Source organism: Leuresthes tenuis, unplaced genomic scaffold (assembly GCF_036924035.1).
Source record: "Leuresthes tenuis unplaced genomic scaffold, fLeuTen1.0.hap1 SCAF_35, whole genome shotgun sequence".
Classification (NCBI taxonomy): Eukaryota; Metazoa; Chordata; class Actinopteri; order Atheriniformes; family Atherinopsidae; genus Leuresthes; species Leuresthes tenuis.
The window spans coordinates 714,783-739,185 of record NW_027325389.1 but is presented as its reverse complement, the minus strand read 5'-3'; the positions used below and the strand labels follow the sequence as shown (position 1 = coordinate 739,185).

General features: G+C 46.9%; 1 protein-coding gene across 1 annotated transcript; it reads left to right on the top strand.

Annotated features, from left to right (window-relative positions):
* Positions 1-1,448: 1,448 nt before the first annotated feature.
* On the top strand, positions 1,449-24,191 carry LOC140285353 (protein mono-ADP-ribosyltransferase PARP12). The gene is made up of 12 exons (XM_072379123.1): positions 1,449-1,822; positions 4,468-4,603; positions 4,686-5,406; positions 5,486-5,536; positions 5,632-5,758; positions 5,845-6,019; positions 11,674-11,794; positions 11,887-11,983; positions 12,197-12,269; positions 21,686-21,816; positions 22,152-22,303; positions 22,623-24,191. Exons 1-12 carry the CDS (start codon positions 1,563-1,565, stop codon positions 23,189-23,191), a joined length of 2,613 nt encoding a protein of 870 aa, XP_072235224.1. The 5' UTR covers positions 1,449-1,562; the 3' UTR covers positions 23,192-24,191.
* The last annotated feature ends 212 nt before the right edge of the window (positions 24,192-24,403 follow it).

Below are 24,403 nucleotides of genomic sequence, written 5' to 3'. Positions count from 1 at the left end.
TTTGGAGGACCAGAGAGCTAAGCTAACAGCTACAAGAACAACCCCCCCCCCCACTAACACACACCCACTAACAGCTATAAGAACAAAAACACCTTTCAGCCCCCCCACAAACACACATTAACATCAGAAAAATAAAATGTGGAAATGCGTTCAGAATCTACTGTGATGTCATCGGTGATGTCACCTCATGCAGATTAGGTGGTTAAATTTACTCCCTCCTTAAACTTTAAGAACTTTAACACTAATTAATTTAATTTTTGCCTTTTAGAGTTTATTTTCATCTCTGATCATTTTTAATCTGCAGCCTGTTGAAAGCTGGCTGTTAAAATGTTGTTTTTCTTTGAAAAGCCTCAGAGCTTAAAGGGTTAATAGTGAATAGTAATAGAAATTTTATGACATATGTATTGTGTGAGGAGTTCTGCTATTTTTACTGTGTTGGTTCAATCTTTTTTAATGGTTTTAAACCACAGCCGGTAGCTAACTCAATGATATCAGAAATACTGTTTTATTTAACACTTACAGTCATTTACAGTCAGAGATGAGAAAATGCAGATGAGTGACGCTTTAGGAAGATAAAATCCTATAAAAGTTTATTTCTTTATATATTCAAAAAATAGGAAGTTTTTCTCAGTTCTCAGCAGCTTTAAAGTGAATCTCTGGTCTGAGCTCCTTTATTCTCCAACACAGCCTGAACCCTCTGAGACCAGCTTTCTGTCATTTCTTTAAGGAGTCTTCAGGAATAGTTCTCCAGGCTTCTTGAAGGACATCCCAAAGCTCTTCTTTGGATGTGGGCTGCCTTTTGTTCCGTTCTCTGTCAGATGATCCCACACTGCTTCAATAATGTTGAGGTCCGGGCTCTGGGGAGGATTCATCCCTCCATAAGACCTGTTGCCACTGATTTTCAGTCCACTTCTTGTGTCATTTGGCACAGCTCAGCCTTTTCTCCCTGTTTCCCTTCCTTAAGAACGGCTTCTTGACAGCCACCCTTCCATGGAGACCATTTCTGATGATAGGTCAAAGTTAAGTGGCTTAACAAAGAAAAAACTGGACTGAAAATGAGTGAAAAAGTAGAAAATGTCCAAAGAAAAACTGTGAAAGACCTTCAGAAAGCTGCAGAACTATTGATCAGGACATTTTAAAGATTATAAGAAGGTCCAGCTGACTCAACTTAACATAAATGTGTTTCTTTGATCAGATTTGATAACAGATACAATCAGATTTTTTTTTTAATCAAATTTCTTTTGTTCCTTTTTTTGTTTATCATGTTAAAAAGTAAAAAAATGTATAAAATATAGTGGATAAAGACAAAAAGGCACGATTTCTCAGTCTTTATTGTGTTACAAATGGAGGAAAAGATAAACCGACTCCGTGTGAAAGACGGTGTCGCCCCCAAGCGGAGAACAGCGACATTACAGCATCAACCTCCGATTAAAAATAGTTAGGTTTCGGTTTCCAATAAGCGGAAATGATACCAAACATTCTCTCCACCCTTTAACCACGAAGCACCGTGTCCGCAGCTGCTGTCCTGTCCTGCTTTCAGGCGGAGAGACACGGGGAGAGCGATGGAGGCCGAAATACTGAAGTTCATCTGCGCCAACCAAGGAGCCGTTGATGTGGACGATCTGAAGTACAACATCTTCCCCGGAGAATCCACCACCCAGGTCATTGGCAACCAGCAGAAGTTTGCTGTGCGTTTGGTAAACGGGCAGCAGAAAGTGTTTGCCTGGACCAGAATGAGACTGTGCAGAGTGAAAGGCTGCCTGGGAGTTTGCTCTGCGCTTCACCTGTGTAAAAACTTCCTCTACACCGGATCCTGTCCGAGGTAAATGCGCCGTTGTTATGGATGATTGACGGCCTGTAAGGTTGGGCGAGTTTAAAAGGACTTTTTACGTTCTAAATGTGTAAATATGATCCTTTTAGGCCTTTCACTAGAGTTATTTAATGTAGAGTAATACTGTCACAGTGTTTGTGGCGTTGTTTTTACATGGAAACTGTCGCCCGCACCTGGTTCCAGGCCTTTACTGTGCGGTGCGTTCAGGGGCCATTGGGAAATCTCACAGTTTCAGGACAACTCACCTGGCGAAAACCCCAAAGCTCACCGGGGTAATTACACTATTTAACGAGGTGCTGTTCCTCTGGTCAGCTTTTAAAATGTAAATAAATAGATTTAAATCATTTTAGGAAAACTTTTCTAGTTTTGGTCATATTTAGGTTAGAAAATGAACGTACTAACGAAATTGGCTCGTGCTCAAACTTCCAAGGTTGGCTCTGGTTAGCTCTGGCTTAGTTTCCATAGAAGAAGAACAGTAGCTCAATATAAACACAATATTTGTGCTGTTATGAAATTATTCACACAAAACTATTTGAGCAAAGAAGAACATTGTGGTTTTATTGGGGTGTTACTTTGTTCATTTTGTATTTTGCCTCCTCTTTTAGGGTAATGCTATTGGTGTGCTAACTTCAAATTCACATTGAATGTACACTTGAGCTTACCTGATGAATGCTAGCTACATGCTAACTTTTCCTTATTAAGACCAATTACATGCTAACTTTGCTTTATTATGATGAATTACATGCTAACTTTGCTTTATTATGATGAATTACATGCTAACTTTGCCTTATTATGACAAATTACATGCTAACTTTGCCTTATTATGATGAATTACATGCTAACTTTGCTTTATTATGATGAATTACATGCTAACTTTGCTTTATTATGATAAATTACATGCTAACTTTGCCTTATTATGATGAATTACATGCTAACTTTGCTTTATTATGATGAATTACATGCTAACTTTGCTTTATTATGATGAATTACATGCTAACTTTGCCTTATTATGACAAATTACATGCTAACTTTGCCTTATTATGATGAATTACATGCTAACTTTGCTTTATTATGATGAATTACATGCTAACTTTGCTTTATTATGATGAATTACATGCTAACTTTGCTTTATTATGATGAATTACATGCTAACTTTTCCTTATGACAAATTACATGCTAACTTTGCCTTATTATGATGAATTACATGCTAACTTTGCTTTATTATGATGAATTACATGCTAACTTTGCTTTATTATGATGAATTACATGCTAACTTTGCTTTATTATGATGAATTACATGCTAACTTTTCCTTATGACAAATTACATGCTAACTTTGCCTTATTATGATGAATTACATGCTAACTTTGCCTTATTATGATGAATTACATGCTAACTTTGCTTTATTATGATGAATTACATGCTAACTTTGCTTTATTATGATAAATTACATGCTAACTTTGCCTTATTATGATGAATTACATGCTAACTTTGCTTTATTATGATAAATTACATGCTAACTTTGCCTTATTATGATGAATTACATGCTAACTTTGCTTTATTATGATAAATTACATGCTAACTTTTCCTTATTATGACGAATTACATGTTAATTTTGCCTTATTATGATGAATTTCATGCTAATTTTGCCTTATTATGATAAATTACATGTTAATTTTGCCTTATTATGATGAATTTCATGCTAATTTTGCCTTATTATGATAAATTACATGCTAACTTTTCCTTATTATGACGAATTACATGTTAATTTTGCCTTATTATGATGAATTACATGCTAACTTTGCTTTATTATGATAAATTACATGCTAACTTTGCCTTATTATGATGAATTACATGTTAATTTTGCCTTATTATGACAAATTACATGCTAACTTTGCCTTATTATGATAAATTACATGTTCATTTTGCCTTATTATGATGAATTTCATGCTAATTTTGCCTTATTATGATGAATTACATGCTAATTTTGCCTTATTATGATAAATTACATGTTCATTTTGCCTTATTATGATGAATTTCATGCTAATTTTTCCTTATTATGATAAATTACATGTTAATTTTGCCTTATTATGATGAATTACATGCTAAGTTTGCCTTGCTAACACATAATATTCTAACTCCATTGTGAACAGCTTGTGATTACTTCAAATTATGTCCTAACATGTTTTATTTAAATGTTCCAAGACATTTTCAATGCAAATTAAATGCATTTACTGCCTCCCAGATCAAATTACCTACAAAGCTACCTGAATTTTCTGTGCATTTAATGCTGTTAGAAAAGAAGGAATTTAGACTCTACCATCCATAACTCATAAAAATAATATTAGTTAAGTCCCAATTTAAAATAACTTGCTATGAATCATTTTAAAATGTTGATTAGTGGCCTATTTATTTGATTATATAATCTGTTTATGCCCAGCCCAGCAGTATTATGTGGTTTCTGCTGGACTCTCCAGCATTGATCTTTTAGATAAATCACACTAATTGGCTTTATATGTAATCAAATAAACCTTAATGTTCTTCAGTAATTCATTGCTTTTATAAAACTTGTTGTGGAACAGTCTTTTTGCTGAGAAACTGAAATGATCCCCCTGAGTTTTGTGATTTATGACACCAGGAGAGTCTGCAGCTTCTCCCATGAGTTGTACTCTGACCACAATCAGAGGATCCTGGCCGAGCACGATCTGGGGAATCTGAGCGGGTCAGAGCTGAACACGCTGCTGCTGCAGAGCGACTTCACGCTGCTGCCCTCCGTAAGTCTGGCGCCGTCCTCGGGTTTCAACACTTTTCCCTTTCTCGTGTCACTAATAGTCCTGTCTGCTCTCTTTTCTCCAGATTTGTCACGATTACAACAACGGTGACGGGCAGTTTGGCCGCTGTGAGAGCGGCGTCGCCTGCGAGAGACTTCACGTCTGTGAGGTGTTTCTGACTCGCAGCTGCGCCTGCTGGAAGACGCACGACTTCCACGCCCCCCAGCCGGCAAAGTGCCTCTATGACAAAGGGGTTCCCGACAGCCTCATCCACTCCTTGAAGTCCGTTTATGCACATAGAGAAGCGCTGAGGTCCTTTGGTGCTGGAGGTGGTAGGGGGGGCAGGGGGGGCAGGGGGGGCAGGGGAGGCAGGGGGGACAGGGGAGGCAGGGGAGGCAGGGGGGACAGGGGAGGCAGGGGGGGCAGGGGCGGTTACGGGTTTGGTGCCGCCATCAGCCCTGGTCCACAGCACAGAGGGGGAGGGAGAGGTGGCAGCAGGGGAAACCCAGCTGACCTGGGCGAGCGAGCCCAAACCTTTTCTCTGAGTGACATCATGTCCAGCATCGATGAGCTGGACCTGTACAGCGCCGACGGGCTGAAGAAGGGTGACGGCCAACAGCTCAGCTCCTCCAACAGTGACCTCTCCACTGCCACCAACGACACCGACGCCAACAGCGACAGCGGTCACCGCAGACGGCCCAGAAGAAGAAAAACGGATCGGTCAGCAGCCAGCAGAGGGCGAGGCGGCAGCCAGCAGCAGCTCCCCAGAGCCCGCTCCATCGGTGACGTTGCTGCTGCCGCCAGAGGTAAAGAACAGCAGCTCCTCAGCCTTAAAAGGAAGGAAAGAAGCGAAATAACTGCTCTGTACCGTTCTTCTGCTTCTAGATAAAACGGAGATATGCATGTTCTTCGTTAAAGGACACTGCAGAAACGAGGGTGCGTACGTCACCGTCACCCCAATAAAAGTTATTCAGTGAATATCAGGTGAATATCAGGTGAATATCAGGTGCCATGAAAGCTTTTGTTTCCAGAACGATGCTTTAAAGCTCACGACAAGATGCCGTACAGATGGCAGGTCCAGGAGGGCGAGCAGTGGACCGCCCTGGCTGACAATGAGACCATCGAGAGGGATTACTGCGACCCCAACAACGCATACAGGTGCCCCACAGGTCCAGACAATGGGCTGCTGAGTGAGGAGCTGTGTGAGCTGATGGCTTCTCTTTGTGTCTCTTTGTGTCCTGCAGCAGCAGCAGCCGCAGCCGCCCGCCGGTGCACTTTGACACTATGACCTGCGGACAGAACAAAGTGCGGAGGCTCTCGACCCTGAACTCGCTGCTGAGGCCGGACCTGATCCTCACCACTGAGTGGCTTTGGTACTGGCAGGACGAGTTTGGGAAGTGGAACGAGTACGCCTCAGATGTGAGTGAGAAGAGCTGAGTTTTCTCCTCTCAGCAGCAGGTTGAAATGTTAGAGAAGTTTTACGGTTAAAACAGCTGCTTCTTCCACATCCTCTGGATCCCAGCTCTGCAACATGTTGATAATTAACAGCTGGATGAGCAGCTTTTTGAGTCAGAAGCCCAGTCCTCGGGCTGCTTTGGACACCCTGTCCTAAAGCTTCCGAGCAGATCTGTTAGCAAGCAGCGGACCAGCATGAAAGCCTGGTTTCACTGAGGAGATCCATGCTGACGGCATGTCTCCACGAGGAGAGCAAGTGGAGCTGATCTGGCTTAGAAATGACCTCCGTACTTCTCCTCTGTGGCACTCCAGAGGCTCCCTGGGAGTCTGAATGCTGCCATAATGTCCAAAGTATTTAATTTCAGTGCAAAAACCAGGTCTCTGATGCTGCTCTAACCTGCAGCTGACCTGACAGCTCTGTGTGTTCGGGTCAGAGACTAACCGGGCCTTTGTTGCAGAGACTAACCGGGCCTGTGTTACAGAGACTAACCGGGCCTGTGTTACAGAGACTAACCGGGCCTGTGTCACAGAGACTAACCGGGCCTGTGTTACAGAGACTAACCGGGCCTGTGTCACAGAGACTAACCGGGCCTGTGTCACAGAGACTAACCGGGCCCGTGTTACAGAGACTAACCGGGCCCGTGTCACAGAGACTAACCGGGCCCGTGTTACAGAGACTAACCGGGCCCGTGTTACAGAGACTAACCGGGCCCGTGTCACAGAGACTAACCGGGCCCGTGTTACAGAGGCTAACCGGGCCTGTGTTACAGAGACTAACCGGGCCTTTGTTGCAGAGACTAACCGGGCCTGTGTTACAGAGACTAACCGGGCCTGTGTTACAGAGACTAACCGGGCCTGTGTTACAGAGACTAACCGGGCCTGTGTTACAGAGACTAACCGGGCCTGTGTTACAGAGGCTAACCGGGCCTGTGTTACAGAGACTAACCGGGCCTTTGTTGCAGAGACTAACCGGGCCTGTGTTACAGAGACTAACCGGGCCTGTGTTACAGAGACTAACCGGGCCTGTGTTACAGAGACTAACCGGGCCTTTGTTACAGAGACTAACCGGGCCTGTGTTACAGAGACTAACCGGGCCTTTGTTGCAGAGACTAACCGGGCCTGTGTCACAGAGACTAACCGGGCCTGTGTTACAGAGACTAACCGGGCCTGTGTCACAGAGACTAACCGGGCCTTTGTTGCAGAGACTAACCGGGCCTTTGTTACAGAGACTAACCGGGCCTTTGTTGCAGAGACTAACCGGGCCTGTGTTACAGAGACTAACCGGGCCTTTGTTACAGAGACTAACCGGGCCTGTGTTACAGAGACTAACCGGGCCTGTGTTACAGAGGCTAACCGGGCCTTTGTTACAGAGACTAACCGGGCCCGTGTCACAGAGACTAACCGGGCCTGTGTTACAGAGACTAACCGGGCCTGTGTTACAGAGACTAACCGGGCCTTTGTTACAGAGACTAACCGGGCCTGTGTTACAGAGACTAACCGGGCCTGTGTTACAGAGACTAACCGGGCCTTTGTTACAGAGACTAACCGGGCCTTTGTTACAGAGACTAACCGGGCCTGTGTTACAGAGGCTAACCGGGCCTGTGTTACAGAGACTAACCGGGCCTGTGTCACAGAGACTAACCGGGCCTGTGTTACAGAGACTAACCGGGCCTTTGTTACAGAGACTAACCGGGCCTTTGTTACAGAGACTAACCGGGCCTTTGTTACAGAGACTAACCGGGCCTGTGTTACAGAGACTAACCGGGCCTGTGTTACAGAGACTAACCGGGCCTGTGTTACAGAGACTAACCGGGCCTGTGTTACAGAGACTAACCGGGCCTGTGTTACAGAGACTAACCGGGCCTGTGTTACAGAGACTAACCGGGCCTTTGTTACAGAGACTAACCGGGCCTTTGTTACAGAGACTAACCGGGCCTGTGTTACAGAGACTAACCGGGCCTGTGTCACAGAGACTAACCGGGCCTGTGTCACAGAGACTAACCGGGCCTTTGTTACAGAGACTAACCGGGCCTTTGTTACAGAGACTAACCGGGCCTTTGTTACAGAGACTAACCGGGCCTGTGTTACAGAGACTAACCGGGCCTGTGTTACAGAGACTAACCGGGCCTGTGTTACAGAGGCTAACCGGGCCTGTGTTACAGAGACTAACCGGGCCTTTGTTACAGAGACTAACCGGGCCTGTGTTACAGAGACTAACCGGGCCTTTGTTGCAGAGACTAACCGGGCCTGTGTCACAGAGACTAACCGGGCCTGTGTTACAGAGACTAACCGGGCCTGTGTCACAGAGACTAACCGGGCCTTTGTTGCAGAGACTAACCGGGCCTTTGTTACAGAGACTAACCGGGCCTTTGTTGCAGAGACTAACCGGGCCTGTGTTACAGAGACTAACCGGGCCTTTGTTACAGAGACTAACCGGGCCTGTGTTACAGAGACTAACCGGGCCTGTGTTACAGAGGCTAACCGGGCCTTTGTTACAGAGACTAACCGGGCCCGTGTCACAGAGACTAACCGGGCCTGTGTTACAGAGACTAACCGGGCCTGTGTTACAGAGACTAACCGGGCCTTTGTTACAGAGACTAACCGGGCCTGTGTTACAGAGACTAACCGGGCCTGTGTTACAGAGACTAACCGGGCCTTTGTTACAGAGACTAACCGGGCCTTTGTTACAGAGACTAACCGGGCCTGTGTTACAGAGGCTAACCGGGCCTGTGTTACAGAGACTAACCGGGCCTGTGTCACAGAGACTAACCGGGCCTGTGTTACAGAGACTAACCGGGCCTTTGTTACAGAGACTAACCGGGCCTTTGTTACAGAGACTAACCGGGCCTTTGTTACAGAGACTAACCGGGCCTGTGTTACAGAGACTAACCGGGCCTGTGTTACAGAGACTAACCGGGCCTGTGTTACAGAGACTAACCGGGCCTGTGTTACAGAGACTAACCGGGCCTGTGTTACAGAGACTAACCGGGCCTGTGTTACAGAGACTAACCGGGCCTGTGTTACAGAGACTAACCGGGCCTTTGTTACAGAGACTAACCGGGCCTTTGTTACAGAGACTAACCGGGCCTGTGTTACAGAGACTAACCGGGCCTGTGTCACAGAGACTAACCGGGCCTGTGTCACAGAGACTAACCGGGCCTTTGTTACAGAGACTAACCGGGCCTTTGTTACAGAGACTAACCGGGCCTGTGTTACAGAGACTAACCGGGCCTGTGTTACAGAGACTAACCGGGCCTGTGTTACAGAGGCTAACCGGGCCTTTGTTACAGAGACTAACCGGGCCTTTGTTACAGAGACTAACCGGGCCTGTGTTACAGAGGCTAACCGGGCCTTTGTTACAGAGACTAACCGGGCCTGTGTTACAGAGACTAACCGGGCCTGTGTTACAGAGGCTAACCGGGCCTTTGTTACAGAGACTAACCGGGCCTTTGTTACAGAGACTAACCGGGCCTGTGTTACAGAGGCTAACCGGGCCTTTGTTACAGAGACTAACCGGGCCTGTGTCGCAGAGACTAACCGGGCCTGTGTTACAGAGACTAACCGGGCCTGTGTTACAGAGACTAACCGGGCCTGTGTTACAGAGACTAACCGGGCCTTTGTTACAGAGACTAACCGGGCCTGTGTTACAGAGACTAACCGGGCCTGTGTTACAGAGACTAACCGGGCCTTTGTTACAGAGACTAACCGGGCCTGTGTTACAGAGACTAACCGGGCCTTTGTTACAGAGACTAACCGGGCCTGTGTTACAGAGACTAACCGGGCCTGTGTTACAGAGACTAACCGGGCCTGTGTTACAGAGACTAACCGGGCCTGTGTCACAGAGACTAACCGGGCCTGTGTTACAGAGACTAACCGGGCCTGTGTCACAGAGACTAACCGGGCCTGTGTCACAGAGACTAACCGGGCCTGTGTCACAGAGACTAACCGGACCTGTGTTACAGAGACTAACCGGGCCTTTGTTACAGAGACTAACCGGGCCTGTGTTACAGAGACTAACCGGGCCTGTGTTACAGAGACTAACCGGGCCTTTGTTACAGAGACTAACCGGGCCTGTGTTACAGAGACTAACCGGGCCTTTGTTACAGAGACTAACCGGGCCTTTGTCACAGAGACTAACCGGGCCTGTGTTACAGAGACTAACCGGGCCTGTGTTACAGAGACTAACCGGGCCTTTGTTACAGAGACTAACCGGGCCTTTGTTACAGAGACTAACCGGGCCTGTGTTACAGAGACTAACCGGGCCTGTGTTACAGAGACTAACCGGGCCTGTGTTACAGAGACTAACCGGGCCTGTGTTACAGAGACTAACCGGGCCTTTGTTACAGAGACTAACCGGGCCTGTGTTACAGAGACTAACCGGGCCTGTGTTACAGAGACTAACCGGGCCTGTGTTACAGAGACTAACCGGGCCTGTGTTACAGAGACTAACCGGGCCTTTGTTACAGAGACTAACCGGGCCTGTGTTACAGAGACTAACCGGGCCTGTGTTACAGAGACTAACCGGGCCTTTGTTACAGAGACTAACCGGGCCTGTGTTACAGAGACTAACCGGGCCTTTGTTACAGAGACTAACCGGGCCTTTGTCACAGAGACTAACCGGGCCTTTGTTACAGAGACTAACCGGGCCTGTGTTACAGAGACTAACCGGGCCTGTGTTACAGAGACTAACCGGGCCTGTGTTACAGAGACTAACCGGGCCTTTGTTACAGAGACTAACCGGGCCTTTGTCACAGAGACTAACCGGGCCTTTGTTACAGAGACTAACCGGGCCTTTGTTACAGAGACTAACCGGGCCTGTGTTACAGAGACTAACCGGGCCTGTGTTACAGAGACTAACCGGGCCTTTGTTACAGAGACTAACCGGGCCTGTGTTACAGAGACTAACCGGGCCCGTGTTACAGAGACTAACCGGGCCTGTGTTACAGAGACTAACCGGGCCTGTGTTACAGAGACTAACCGGGCCCGTGTTACAGAGACTAACCGGGCCTGTGTTACAGAGACTAACCGGGCCCGTGTTACAGAGACTAACCGGGCCCGTGTTACAGAGACTAACCGGGCCTTTGTTACAGAGACTAACCGGGCCTTTGTTACAGAGACTAACCGGGCCTTTGTTACAGAGACTAACCGGGCCTGTGTTACAGAGACTAACCGGGCCCGTGTTACAGAGACTAACCGGGCCCGTGTTACAGAGACTAACCGGGCCCGTGTTACAGAGACTAACCGGGCCTTTGTTACAGAGACTAACCGGGCCTGTGTTACAGAGACTAACCGGGCCTGTGTTACAGAGACTAACCGGGCCTGTGTTACAGAGACTAACCGGGCCCGTGTTACAGAGACTAACCGGGCCTGTGTTACAGAGACTAACCGGGCCTGTGTTACAGAGACTAACCGGGCCTGTGTTACAGAGATTAACCGGGCCCGTGTCACAGAGACTAACCGGGCCCGTGTTACAGAGACTAACCGGGCCTGTGTTACAGAGACTAACCGGGCCTGTGTTGCAGAGGCTAACCGGGCCTGTGTTACAGAGACTAACCGGGCCTGTGTCGCAGAGACTAACCGGGCCTGTGTTGCAGAGACTAACCGGGCCTTTGTTGCAGGGCGGTGGACACAAACCAGCAGACATCAACAGTGCAAAGCTGGAGCAGAAGTTTCTGGACAACGATAAAGACGTGTTGGAGTTCATCGCCGGCTCACAGACGTATTCGCTCAGTTTCCAGGGTAAAGACCTCTTGGATCCTCTGTTCCACTCGTCTGCTTCTTTAAATGAAAAACAGGTTCAGTTGTTCTAAACTAAATGATTTTCCCCTCAGACATGATCCAGACCAACCAGCGCTACGCCACCAAGCGTGTGGTGAGCCGGCGTCCTCGGTTCGTCTCTGCAGCGGACGTTCAGGCCCAGAGAGTCAGGTGTGCAGGAGAAGTTTTATTTTCTCATTATACCCATAATTAGTTTATTTTGATTGAAGGTGACACGTTTTCGGGTCGTTTTGGTTCAAGTCTAATTTCAGACCCTAAACTTTCTCTTTGGTAAAAGTTGTTTTTTAATGTAAATGTAAAGAAAAAGGCTTTAACGTTATTTCCAGTCACACTGAAACTGATCCAAAGTCCTTCTCCCTGCAGACGCCCGCTAACGAACTTCATCCCTGTGCCGGACTACTGGGACAAAACGAAGCTGCCTCCCACAGGATTCTCGGTATAATACTTGCACCACACTTCCAGTTCCTCCCATTAGCCCGACCGGAGCCTCCTTTCTGTCAGGATTAGAGCAGGGATTCACAGCAGGTTGGGCTAAAACTGGACAACAGAGAACATAAAACCCTCTCCATCATGTTCCAAAGCAGATGGAGAGTTTATGTTTAAAAGATTAAACACTGAAATGTCCTGTCAGGAAAACAAAAGATTTAATAAAGAAGTTCTTATCCAAACAGACTAAATATTTATCTTAAATCAGCACTGATGGAGCCTTTCCTGATGGAGCCAGCATCAGGTTCTGATCCATCTGACCCCAGAACAGTTTCCTCTCTGCCTCAGTCCATCTTAAATGAGCTTCGGTCCTGGATCATGTTCACATGTGGCTTTAACCTGCATCTGATGGAGCTTTAACCTGCATCTGATGGAGCTTTAACCTGCATCTGACGGAGCTTTAACCTGCATCTGACGGAGCTTTAAGCTGCATCTGACGGAGCTTTAACCTGCATCTGATGGAGCTTTAACCTGCATCTGATGGAGCTTTAACCTGCATCTGATGGAGCTTTAACCTGCATCTGATGGAGCTTTAACCTGCATCTGACGGAGCTTTAACCTGCATCTGATGGAGCTTTAACCTGCATCTGATGTGGCTTTAAGCTGCATCTGATGGAGCTTTAACCTGCATCTGATGGAGCTTTAACCTGCATCTGATGGAGCTTTAAGCTGCATCTGATGGAGCTTTAACCTGCATCTGATGGAGCTTTAACCTGCATCTGATGGAGCTTTAACCTGCATCTGATGGAGCTTTAACCTGCATCTGACGGAGCTTTAAGCTGCATCTGATGGAGCTTTAAGCTGCGTCTGATGGAGCTTTAACCTGCGTCTGATGGAGCTTTAAGCTGCATCTGATGGAGCTTTAACCTGCATCTGATGGAGCTTTAACCTGCATCTGATGGAGCTTTAACCTGCATCTGATGGAGCTTTAACCTGCATCTGACGGAGCTTTAACCTGCATCTGATGGAGCTTTAAGCTGCGTCTGATGGAGCTTTAACCTGCGTCTGATGGAGCTTTAAGCTGCATCTGATGGAGCTTTAAGCTGCATCTGACGGAGCTTTAACCTGCATCTGATGGAGCTTTAACCTGCATCTGATGGAGCTTTAACCTGCATCTGATGGAGCTTTAAGCTGCATCTGACGGAGCTTTAACCTGCATCTGATGGAGCTTTAACCTGCATCTGATGGAGCTTTAACCTGCATCTGATGGAGCTTTAACCTGCATCTGACGGAGCTTTAAGCTGCATCTGATGGAGCTTTAAGCTGCGTCTGATGGAGCTTTAACCTGCATCTGATGGAGCTTTAAGCTGCATCTGATGGAGCTTTAACCTGCATCTGATGGAGCTTTAACCTGCATCTGATGGAGCTTTAACCTGCATCTGATGGAGCTTTAACCTGCATCTGACGGAGCTTTAACCTGCATCTGATGGAGCTTTAAGCTGCGTCTGATGGAGCTTTAACCTGCGTCTGATGGAGCTTTAAGCTGCATCTGATGGAGCTTTAAGCTGCATCTGACGGAGCTTTAACCTGCATCTGATGGAGCTTTAACCTGCATCTGATGGAGCTTTAAGCTGCATCTGACGCAGCTTAAAGCTCCATCAGATGCAGGAGCTTTAAGCTGCGTCTGATGGAGCTTTAACCTGCGTCTGATGGAGCTTTAAGCTGCATCTGACGGAGCTTTAACCTGCATCTGATGGAGCTTTAACCTGCATCTGATGGAGCTTTAAGCTGCATCTGACGGAGCTTTAAGCTGCATCTGACGGAGCTTTAAGCTGCATCTGATGGAGCTTTAACCTGCATCTGACGGAGCTTTAAGCTGCATCTGATGGAGCTTTAACCTGCATCTGATGGAGCTTTAAGCTGCATCTGACGGAGCTTTAACCTGCATCTGATGGAGCTTTAACCTGCATCTGACGGAGCTTTAACCTGCATCTGACGGAGCTTTAACCTGCATCTGATGGAGCTTTAAGCTGCATCTGACGGAGCTTTAACCTGCATCTGACGGAGCTTTAACCTGCATCTGATGGAGCTTTAACCTGCATCTGATGGAGCTTTAAGCTGCATCTGACGGAGCTTTAAGCTGCATCTGATGGAGCTTTAAGCTGCATCTGATGGAGCTTTAAGCTGCATCTGATGGAGCTTTAACCTGCATCTGACGGAGCTTTAAGCTGCATCTGATGGAGCTTTAAGCTGCATCTGATGGAGCTTTAAGCTGCATCTGATGGAGCTTTAAGCTGCATCTGATGGAGCTTTAACCTGCATCTGACGGAGCTTTAACCTGCATCTGATGGAGCTTTAACCTGCATCTGATGGAGCTTTAAGCTGCATCTGACGGAGCTTTAACCTGCATCTGATGGAGCTTTAAGCTGCATCTGAAGGAGCTTTAAGCTGCATCTGATGGAGCTTTAACCTGCATCTGATGGAGCTTTAACCTGCATCTGATGGAGCTTAAAGCTGCATCTGACGGAGCTTTAAGCTGCATCTGACGGAGCTTTAAGCTGCATCTGATGGAGCTTTAACCTGCATCTGATGGAGCTTTAACCTGCATCTGATGGAGCTTTAAGCTGCATCTGACGGAGCTTTAAGCTGCATCTGATGGAGCTTTAAGCTGCATCTGATGGAGCTTTAAGCTGCATCTGACGGAGCTTTAACCTGCATCCGACGGAGCTTTAATCTGCATCCGACGGAGCTTTAAGCTGCATCCGACGGAGCTTTAATCTGCATCCGACGGAGCTTTAATCTGCATCCGACGGAGCTTTAAGCTGCATCCGACGGAGCTTTAAGCTGCATCTGATGGAGCTTTAACCTGCATCTGATGGAGCTTTAACCTGCATCTGATGGAGCTTTAACCTGCATCTGATGGAGCTTTAACCTGCATCTGACGGAGCTTTAACCTGCATCTGACGGAGCTTTAACCTGCATCTGATGGAGCTTTAAGCTGCATCTGATGGAGCTTTAAGCTGCATCTGATGGAGCTTTAAGCTGCATCTGATGGAGCTTTAACCTGCATCTGAAGGAGCTTTAACCTGCATCTGATGGAGCTTTAACCTGCATCTGACGGAGCTTTAAGCTGCATCTGACGGAGCTTTAAGCTGCATCTGATGGAGCTTTAACCTGCATCTGATGGAGCTTTAACCTGCATCTGATGGAGCTTTAAGCTGCATCTGACGGAGCTTTAACCTGCATCTGATGGAGCTTTAACCTGCATCTGATGGAGCTTTAAGCTGCATCTGACGGAGCTTTAACCTGCATCTGATGGAGCTTTAACCTGCGTCTGATGGAGCTTTAAGCTGCATCTGACGGAGCTTTAACCTGCATCTGATGGAGCTTTAACCTGCATCTGATGGAGCTTTAACCTGCATCTGATGGAGCTTTAACCTGCATCTGATGGAGCTTTAACCTGCATCTGATGGAGCTTTAACCTGCATCTGACGGAGCTTTAACCTGCATCGGATGGAGCTTTAAGCTGCATCTGATGGAGCTTTAACCTGCATCTGATGGAGCTTTAACCTGCATCTGATGGAGCTTTAAGCTGCATCTGACGGAGCTTTAAGCTGCATCTGATGGAGCTTTAAGCTGCATCTGATGGAGCTTTAAGCTGCATCTGACGGAGCTTTAACCTGCATCTGATGGAGCTTTAACCTGCATCTGATGGAGCTTTAACCTGCATCTGACGGAGCTTTAACCTGCATCTGATGGAGCTTTAAGCTGCATCTGATGGAGCTTTAAGCTGCATCTGACGGAGCTTTAAGCTGCATCTGATGGAGCTTTAACCTGCATCTGATGGAGCTTTAACCTGCATCTGATGGAGCTTTAAGCTGCATCTGACGGAGCTTTAACCTGCATCTGATGGAGCTTTAACCTGCATCTGATGGAGCTTTAAGCTGCATCTGACGGAGCTTTAAGCTGCATCTGATGGAGCTTTAAGCTGCATCTGATGGAGCTTTAAGCTGCATCTGACGGAGCTTTAACCTGCATCTGATGGAGCTTTAACCTGCATCTGATGGAGCTTTAACCTGCATCTGACGGAGCTTTAACCTGCATCTGATGGAGCTTTAACCTGCATCTGATGGAGCTTTAAGCTGCATCTGATGGAGCTTTAAGCTGCATCTGATGGAGCTTTAACCTGCATCTGATGGAGCTTTAACCTGCATCTGACGGAGCTTTAAGCTGCATCTGACATTATTTATATGGAGCCAAATTACAACAAATGTCATCTCAAGCCTCTTAAATAACACGATCCAATCCCCGTCCTGAGCTGCACGAGGCGACTGTGGAGAGAAAAAACTCCCTTTAACAGGAATAAACCTCCATCAGAACCAGAACCAGGAAGAAACCTCCATCAGAACCAGAACCAGGAAGAAACCTCCATCAGAACCAGAACCAGGAAGAAACCTCCATCAGAACCAGAACCAGGAAGGGTCCATCTGCCTGGACCAGCTGGGGCTGAGAGGACAGGAAAGAGGGGACAACAAGCAGCGTAACACCAGGCCAGAGACACCTGCTGAGAGAGAGAAACACAAGTTAATGACAGCAATGATGTCATCTGTACATGGAGGGAGGAGAGGTGCATCATGGGAGCTCCCCCAGCAGGCTGGGCCTATAGCAGCAGAACTATATAACTCGCCAGTTTCCCCTGAAGCACTCAGGTCCAAAGAGAACGATTTGTTTGAATTCAGAAGCAGAAAGTTCTGAGTCAGCCTGGTCCTGTAGTCTGAAGCCTGTAGTGGTTTTACTAGTTTTAATCTTTACTGTTTACTATATTTGGAGAAATGAAGTTCCAGCTTTCTGCTCATGTTACTTTTTACGTTTCTGCTTCACTGTGTTGGGATTTAACTTGTTTTCATGTAGAAATGAAAGAAGTATCTATGATGTATGTAGATTCATGAATATATATATAAAATAAAGTATCACAGAACTGTGGTAGATTTCTGCTGTGAGGATGGTTTTGTTCTCTGTTACACAACTGAAGAAGAAATAAAAAGGTTTGAATCTTTAATGCGGAATGCTCCTTTAAAACAGCCATTCTGGGATCCCTTCAGCTCACTTTTAAAGAACACCTAAATCTAAAGCTTCGGAGCACCATTAAAGATGGATGAACAGCATGGCTGACCACCAGAAGTCAGACCGGCATTAATCAGAGAGGCAGCAAAGGAAAGCTCCACCTGCTGCAGCTGACCACCATCAGCTGTGAGCTCCTCAGAGCTGATGGTGTTATGGAGGAGGCCAGCTGGAGGGAGACTCCAGCCATGAGGAAGAAGGTCCTCTGCTCACATGGGACAGAAACCGTGGCCATCAAGGAAAACGCTCCAAATTTCCAATAAAAGAGAAACGTTTCCATCAGCTTTCAGCCTCAGTTAATCCTGGATGATATGAGCGAAACGCATTTAAAAACATTCCTCCTCCTGATGCTGATCCCAGGGCTACAGAACAGCAGCTGTTAGCTTCCAAGCTAACATCCCGCAGCTGTTAGCTTCCAAACTAACATCCAGCAGCTGTTAGCTTCCAAACTAACATCCAGCAGCTGTTAGCTTCCAAACTAACATCCAGCAGCTGTTAGCTTCCAAGCTAACATCCAGCAGCTGTTGGCTTCCAAACTAACATCCAGCAGCTGTTAGCTTCCAAACTAACATCCAGCAGCTGTTAGCTTCCAAGCTAACATCCAGCAGCTGTTGGCTTCCAAACTAACATCCAGCAGCTGTTAGCTTCCAAACTAACATCCAGCAGCTGTTAGCTTCCAAACTAACATCCAGCAGCTGTTAGCTTCCAAACTAACATCCAGCAGCTGTTAGCTTCCAAGCTAACATCCAGCAGCTGTTAGCTTCCAAGCTAACATCCAGCAGCTGTTAGCTTCCAAGCTAACATCCAGCAGCTGTTGGCTTCCAAACTAACATCCAGCAGCTGTTAGCTTCCAAACTAACATCCAGCAGCTGTTAGCTTCCAAACTAACATCCAGCAGCTGTTAGCTTCCAAACTAACATCCAGCAGCTGTTGGCTTCCAAGCTAACATCCAGCAGCTGTTGGCTTCCAAGCTAACATCCAGCAGCTGTTGGCTTCCAAACTAACATCCAGCAGCTGTTAGCTTCCAAACTAACATCCAGCCGCTGTTGGCTTCCAAACTAACATCCAGCAGCTGTTGGCTTCCAAACTAACATCCAGCAGCTGTTAGCTTCCAAACTAACATCCAGCAGCTGTTAGCTTCCAAGCTAACATCCAGCAGCTGTTGGCTTCCAAGCTAACATCCAGCAGCTGTTGGCTTCCAAACTAACATCCAGCAGCTGTTAGCTTCCAAACTAACATCCAGCAGCTGTTAGCTTCCAAACTAACATCCAGCCGCTGTTGGCTTCCAAACTAACATCCAGCAGCTGTTGGCTTCCAAGCTAACATCCAGCAGCTGTTGGCTTCCAAACTAACATCCAGCAGCTGTTAGCTTCCAAACTAACATCCAGCAGCTGTTAGCTTCCAAACTAACATCCAGCAGCTGTTAGCTTCCAAACTAACATCCAGCAGCTGTTGGCTTCCAAACTAACATCCAGCCGCTGTTGGCTTCCAAGCTAACATCCAGCAGCTGTTGGCTTCCAAACTAACATCCAGCAGCTGTTGGCTTCCAAGCTAACATCCAGCAGCTGTTGGCTTCCAAACTAACATCCAGCCGCTGTTGGCTTCCAAACTAACATCCAGCCGCTGTTAGCTTCCAAGCTAACATCCAGCCGCTGTTGGCTTCCAAACTAACATCCAGCCGCTGTTAGCTTCCAAGCTAACATCCAGCAGCTGTTGGCTTCCAAGCTAACATCCAGCCGCTGTTGGCTTCCAAACTAACATCCAGCCGCTGTTAGCTTCCAAGCTAACATCCAGCCGCTGTTGGCTTCCAAACTAACATCCAGCCGCTGTTAGCTTCCAAGCTAACATCCAGCAGCTGTTGGCTTCCGAACTAACATCCAGCCGCTGTTAGCTTCCAAGCTAACATGCAGCAGCTGTTAACTTCCGAGCTAACATCCAGCCGCTGTTGGCTTCCAAGCTAACATCCAGCAGCTGTTAACTTCCGAGCTAACATCCAGCCGCTGTTGGCTTCCAAACTAACATCCAGCCGCTGTTGGCTTCCAAACTAACATCCAGCAGCTGTTAGCTTCCAAACTAACATCCAGCAGCTGTTGGCTTCCAAACTAACATCCAGCAGCTGTTAGCTTCCAAACTAACATCCAGCAGCTGTTGGCTTCCAAACTAACATCCAGCAGCTGTTAGCTTCCAAGCTAACATCCAGCAGCTGTTGGCTTCCAAACTAACATCCAGCAGCTGTTGGCTTCCAAACTAACATCCAGCCGCTGTTGGCTTCCAAACTAACATCCAGCAGCTGTTAGCTTCCAAACTAACATCCAGCCGCTGTTGGCTTCCAAGCTAACATCCAGCAGCTGTTGGCTTCCAAACTAACATCCAGCCGCTGTTGGCTTCCAAACTAACATCCATCCGCTGTTAGCTTCCAAACTAACATCCAGCAGCTGTTAGCTTCCAAACTAACATCCAGCCGCTGTTAGCTTCCAAGCTAACATCCAGCTGCGCTAAGATCTGTTAGCTTTCAAGCTAACATCCAGCAGCTGTTAGCTTCCAAACTAACATCCAGCCGCTGTTGGCTTCCAAACTAACATCCAGCCGCTGTTGGCTTCCAAGCTAACATCCAGCAGCTGTTGGCTTCCAAACTAACATCCAGCCGCTGTTGGCTTCCAAACTAACATCCAGCAGCTGTTAGCTTCCAAGCTAACATCCAGCAGCTGTTGGCTTCCAAACTAACATCCAGCCGCTGTTGGCTTCCAAACTAACATCCATCCGCTGTTAGCTTCCAAACTAACATCCAGCAGCTGTTAGCTTCCAAACTAACATCCAGCCGCTGTTAGCTTCCAAGCTAACATCCAGCTGCGCTAAGATCTGTTAGCTTTCAAGCTAACATCCAGCAGCTGTTAGCTTCCAAACTAACATCCAGCCGCTGTTGGCTTCCAAACTAACATCCAGCCGCTGTTGGCTTCCAAGCTAACATCCAGCAGCTGTTGGCTTCCAAACTAACATCCAGCCGCTGTTGGCTTCCAAACTAACATCCAGCAGCTGTTAGCTTCCAAACTAACATCCAGCCGCTGTTGGCTTCCAAACTAACATCCAGCCGCTGTTAGCTTCCAAACTAACATCCAGCAGCTGTTAGCTTCCAAACTAACATCCAGCCGCTGTTGGCTTCCAAGCTAACATCCAGCAGCTGTTAGCTTCCAAACTAACATCCAGCAGCTGTTGGCTTCCAAGCTAACATCCAGCTGCGCTAAGATCTGTTAGCTTTCAAGCTAACATCCAGCAGCTGTTAGCTTCCAAACTAACATCCAGCCGCTGTTGGCTTCCAAACTAACATCCAGCCGCTGTTGGCTTCCAAGCTAACATCCAGCAGCTGTTGGCTTCCAAACTAACATCCAGCCGCTGTTGGCTTCCAAACTAACATCCAGCAGCTGTTAGCTTCCAAACTAACATCCAGCCGCTGTTGGCTTCCAAACTAACATCCAGCCGCTGTTAGCTTCCAAACTAACATCCAGCAGCTGTTAGCTTCCAAACTAACATCCAGCCGCTGTTGGCTTCCAAGCTAACATCCAGCAGCTGTTAGCTTCCAAACTAACATCCAGCAGCTGTTGGCTTCCAAGCTAACATCCAGCTGCGCTAAGATCTGTTAGCTTCTCTCCTCCTGTCTCTGCTTTCATATACTGTATTCTAATGCAGCTGAAATCCTAATAAAGCCTCCTGTTTCCTGTTTTAGTCTCTGATGTTAAAGATGTCTGATAAAATGAGCTTTTTTACTCTGACTGGACTCAGAATATTAGTTGACATTAACGGGCTGCAGCTGCTCTGATGGACACATTCAGGACAATATGACGGTCGTTCTGGGGACATTTCATCAGAAATTAGACACTATTTCTTTCCCCACCAAATCAAGCAGCTACAAACGTGCGCGCGCACGTGCGTGCCACAGTAATAAGTGTCCGTGTGAAACAGGCGACCGCTGAGCAGAACATGTTGGGGGGGTTAAGCAGCGAAGCAGGTCACGTGCATCCAGACGTTTTCATCATGGAATCTGCACAGGGAAGCACGGCGGTGGCAGCATCATGCTGCGGGGCGGGACCCTGATCAGAACCGATACAGGGGAAAACTGCTCGTTTTTCTTAGTTTCTGCTGCTGTTGCACCTCCTGAACTCAGTTAAAACCACTTTCCTCGTTGTGTTAGCAGCGTTTTGCTTAAACTCCTCATGTTCCTCTGAGCTGAGAACACAACCCGCCCAGAGAGGCATGTTCATGACTCACAAAGCAGCTGATTTCTCACTGAAAATGTTCTGTGTTTTCCAGAAAATCCCCGTTTTACGCTCCTCAGAAGAGTTTAAGGGGATTGAAGCTCTGTTTGGTGCCACCATGAGATTCTTTGATATTCTGAGTATTGAGAGGATTCAGAACAAAGCTCTGTGGGAGGTCTTTCAGTGGTGAGTATGTCAACAGACCAACTCTGTATTTGTCTCTTATTTGACCTTTTTAAAGTCAGAACGCGCTCTCAGGAGGAAGCTGAAGCTCTTCTTCGTACGTAACCCTCTGCAGATGTGAACAGATGTTATGTGGAAGCTTTTTTGAGAAATTCTCTCAGATTTGTGAGAATATCTTTGAATTTTGACAGTAAGATTAATTGATGGTTTGCACAGCTGCAGGATCTGTGTCACTCGGTTGGACACGTGCACGAGCACGTGCACAGTCTGTAAAATGGCTCAGCTGACCCTTTAAAACGTCTCTAACATCTGAGCTTGATTCTTCCTTTTAACTGAAGGCAGAAGAAACAGATGAAGAACAACAGCTGTGGGAACGATGTGACGGAGAAACAGCTTTTTCACGGCACCGACTCCAAGTTCATCGAAGCCATCTGCCTCAACAACTTCGACTGGAGGATCTGTGGGACCCATGGGACCGTTTATGGCCAAGGTGAGCTGAGGGTTCACTTTAAGTTTATTCATCTTAAAGCAGCAGAAACGATGGTTTGATTCATTTGTTCGGGTACAGAAAGCTGATAACAACAGTTTTAATAGTTAACATTTAGCTGATGCTTTAAAGCATCAGAGTGATGGCAGGAAGGAGAGACTTAAAGGGGCAAACTGAGGGCTGAACATGGCTTTACTGCAGCCTCCATCACTCTGTCCCACACTATGGAGCCTGAACCGAGGACTGTGGATAAAAGGGTTTTAATGTTTTGGCTTCTTTTTAAAGTTTCTTACTGTCGCTTCTTTCTCTTTTTCCAACCCAGGAAGTTACTTTGCCCGGGACGCCAAATACTCTCACAGCTACACGGGCGACACTCGGGTCAGAGCCATGTTTGTGTCCCGGGTTCTGGTGGGAAGCTACACCAAAGGCTCCTCTGGATACCGCCGGCCTCCTTCCAGAGACGGCGGGGACAAAAACTTCTACGACAGCTGCGTGGACGACGTCATCGATCCCTCCATCTTTGTTGTGTTTAAGGAGCATCAGATCTATCCTGAGTACCTGTTGCAGTACAAGGCTGCTGACAGCGCCGCCTCGGCTTCGGTGTCGGTTCAGCCCAAACCCAAACCGGTACAGAAACCAGCAGCTAGCAGCTCGTCTTTATACCGACCGTCGTCAAATCTGTCGAGCGTCTCGTCGCATCGCTCCAGCCCGCCGTCGTACCAACCGAGCGCATCGCTGTATCACACGAGCACGCCATCGTATACGCCGACTGCATCGCTGTATCACACGAGCTCCTCATCGTACCGCCCGAGCTCGCCACCTTACCGCACCGCTTCTCTGTCTTCACCAAAACCAGTGAAGAAAGAGTCAGATTCTTGCGTCGTTTCTTAATGACGAAGTGGTTTTAACATTGAATGAATGATTAATTAATTAATCATTAATTAATCATTAATTAACTACTAAAGAAGTAAAACAGAAGTCAGTTAAGCTTCTGAAGATCAGTGAAATAAAATCAAACCTGTTATAAACTCAAACTTTAATTCACTTTTTATAAATTTGCACATTCAGTCTGTTTGACGGACCGTTGGGCTCCGATTGTCCCTGCGTTGCCGTTGGTTACGGACGCCGACGATGTTGGACAAAGGATTATCGAGGGAGTCTGATGAGCTCCCAAATACATTAAGTAACGTCAGCGCGTCAGATCAGGAGATGAGCCGTGAATTCTGCTGATTTGGCTGCGACGCATCACACATGACGTCACAGATATGACATCACAGATATGACATCACAGATAAGATACCGGACCAGTCCCTGGGTCACGGTTTCGATGACATGCGCGGTGTCATCAGGACGATGATGTCAGAAACGTTGGTACAGAATCTGAACCCCAGCAGCATCACTGGCTGCTGCGGGTTCAGCAAACCCTGAAGAAGAAAGAGTTTTCATCAGTGATGACGACGCTTCTCTCTCCGAACCAGCAGAGGGCGACAAACTCGTTTATGAATTATTATTAATAAACACATTTATGAACACTAAGAGCTTCATGCTCACTGGAAACAAGCGTTATTTAGCTTTGTTAGAGCTGCTCAGCTGGTTTTAAAGTTCAAAATGAATTAATTCGTGCTGCTTAGAATATTCTGGAGACTTCTGTGGAAATAACTGAGGAAAAAGTTAGTTTTCATTCAGATGCAGAAGCGATCTGGACCTTAAACAACCAGAAAATCTTCCTTTTAGCTCTTCTTTACGTACTCGGACCTTAAATGAGCAGAACATCTGGTAAATAACGAATCTTGAACTGGTTTAATAGAAACATTTTCCTAAATCTGATGCCATGACTGTTTTGATTGGTCCTCCTGTGCCTTTACGAAATAAAGTTGCTTCTTTATCTGAACTTGTGTTTGTGTTCAGCAGAACTGCGGTTCTGATCAAACTGAGGGCTGGCTGTCCTCATAACGCCAACATCTGGACAGAGAAACTCTTAAAGCAACACCGGAGAAGTTTGTGAACCTTAAAATGATGCACATCTGCTCTGAGGTGGGGGCGAGGAGCCTAGGTTAGGTTATTTAGGTTATTTTTAACCTACGTTAGGTTATTTAGGTTATT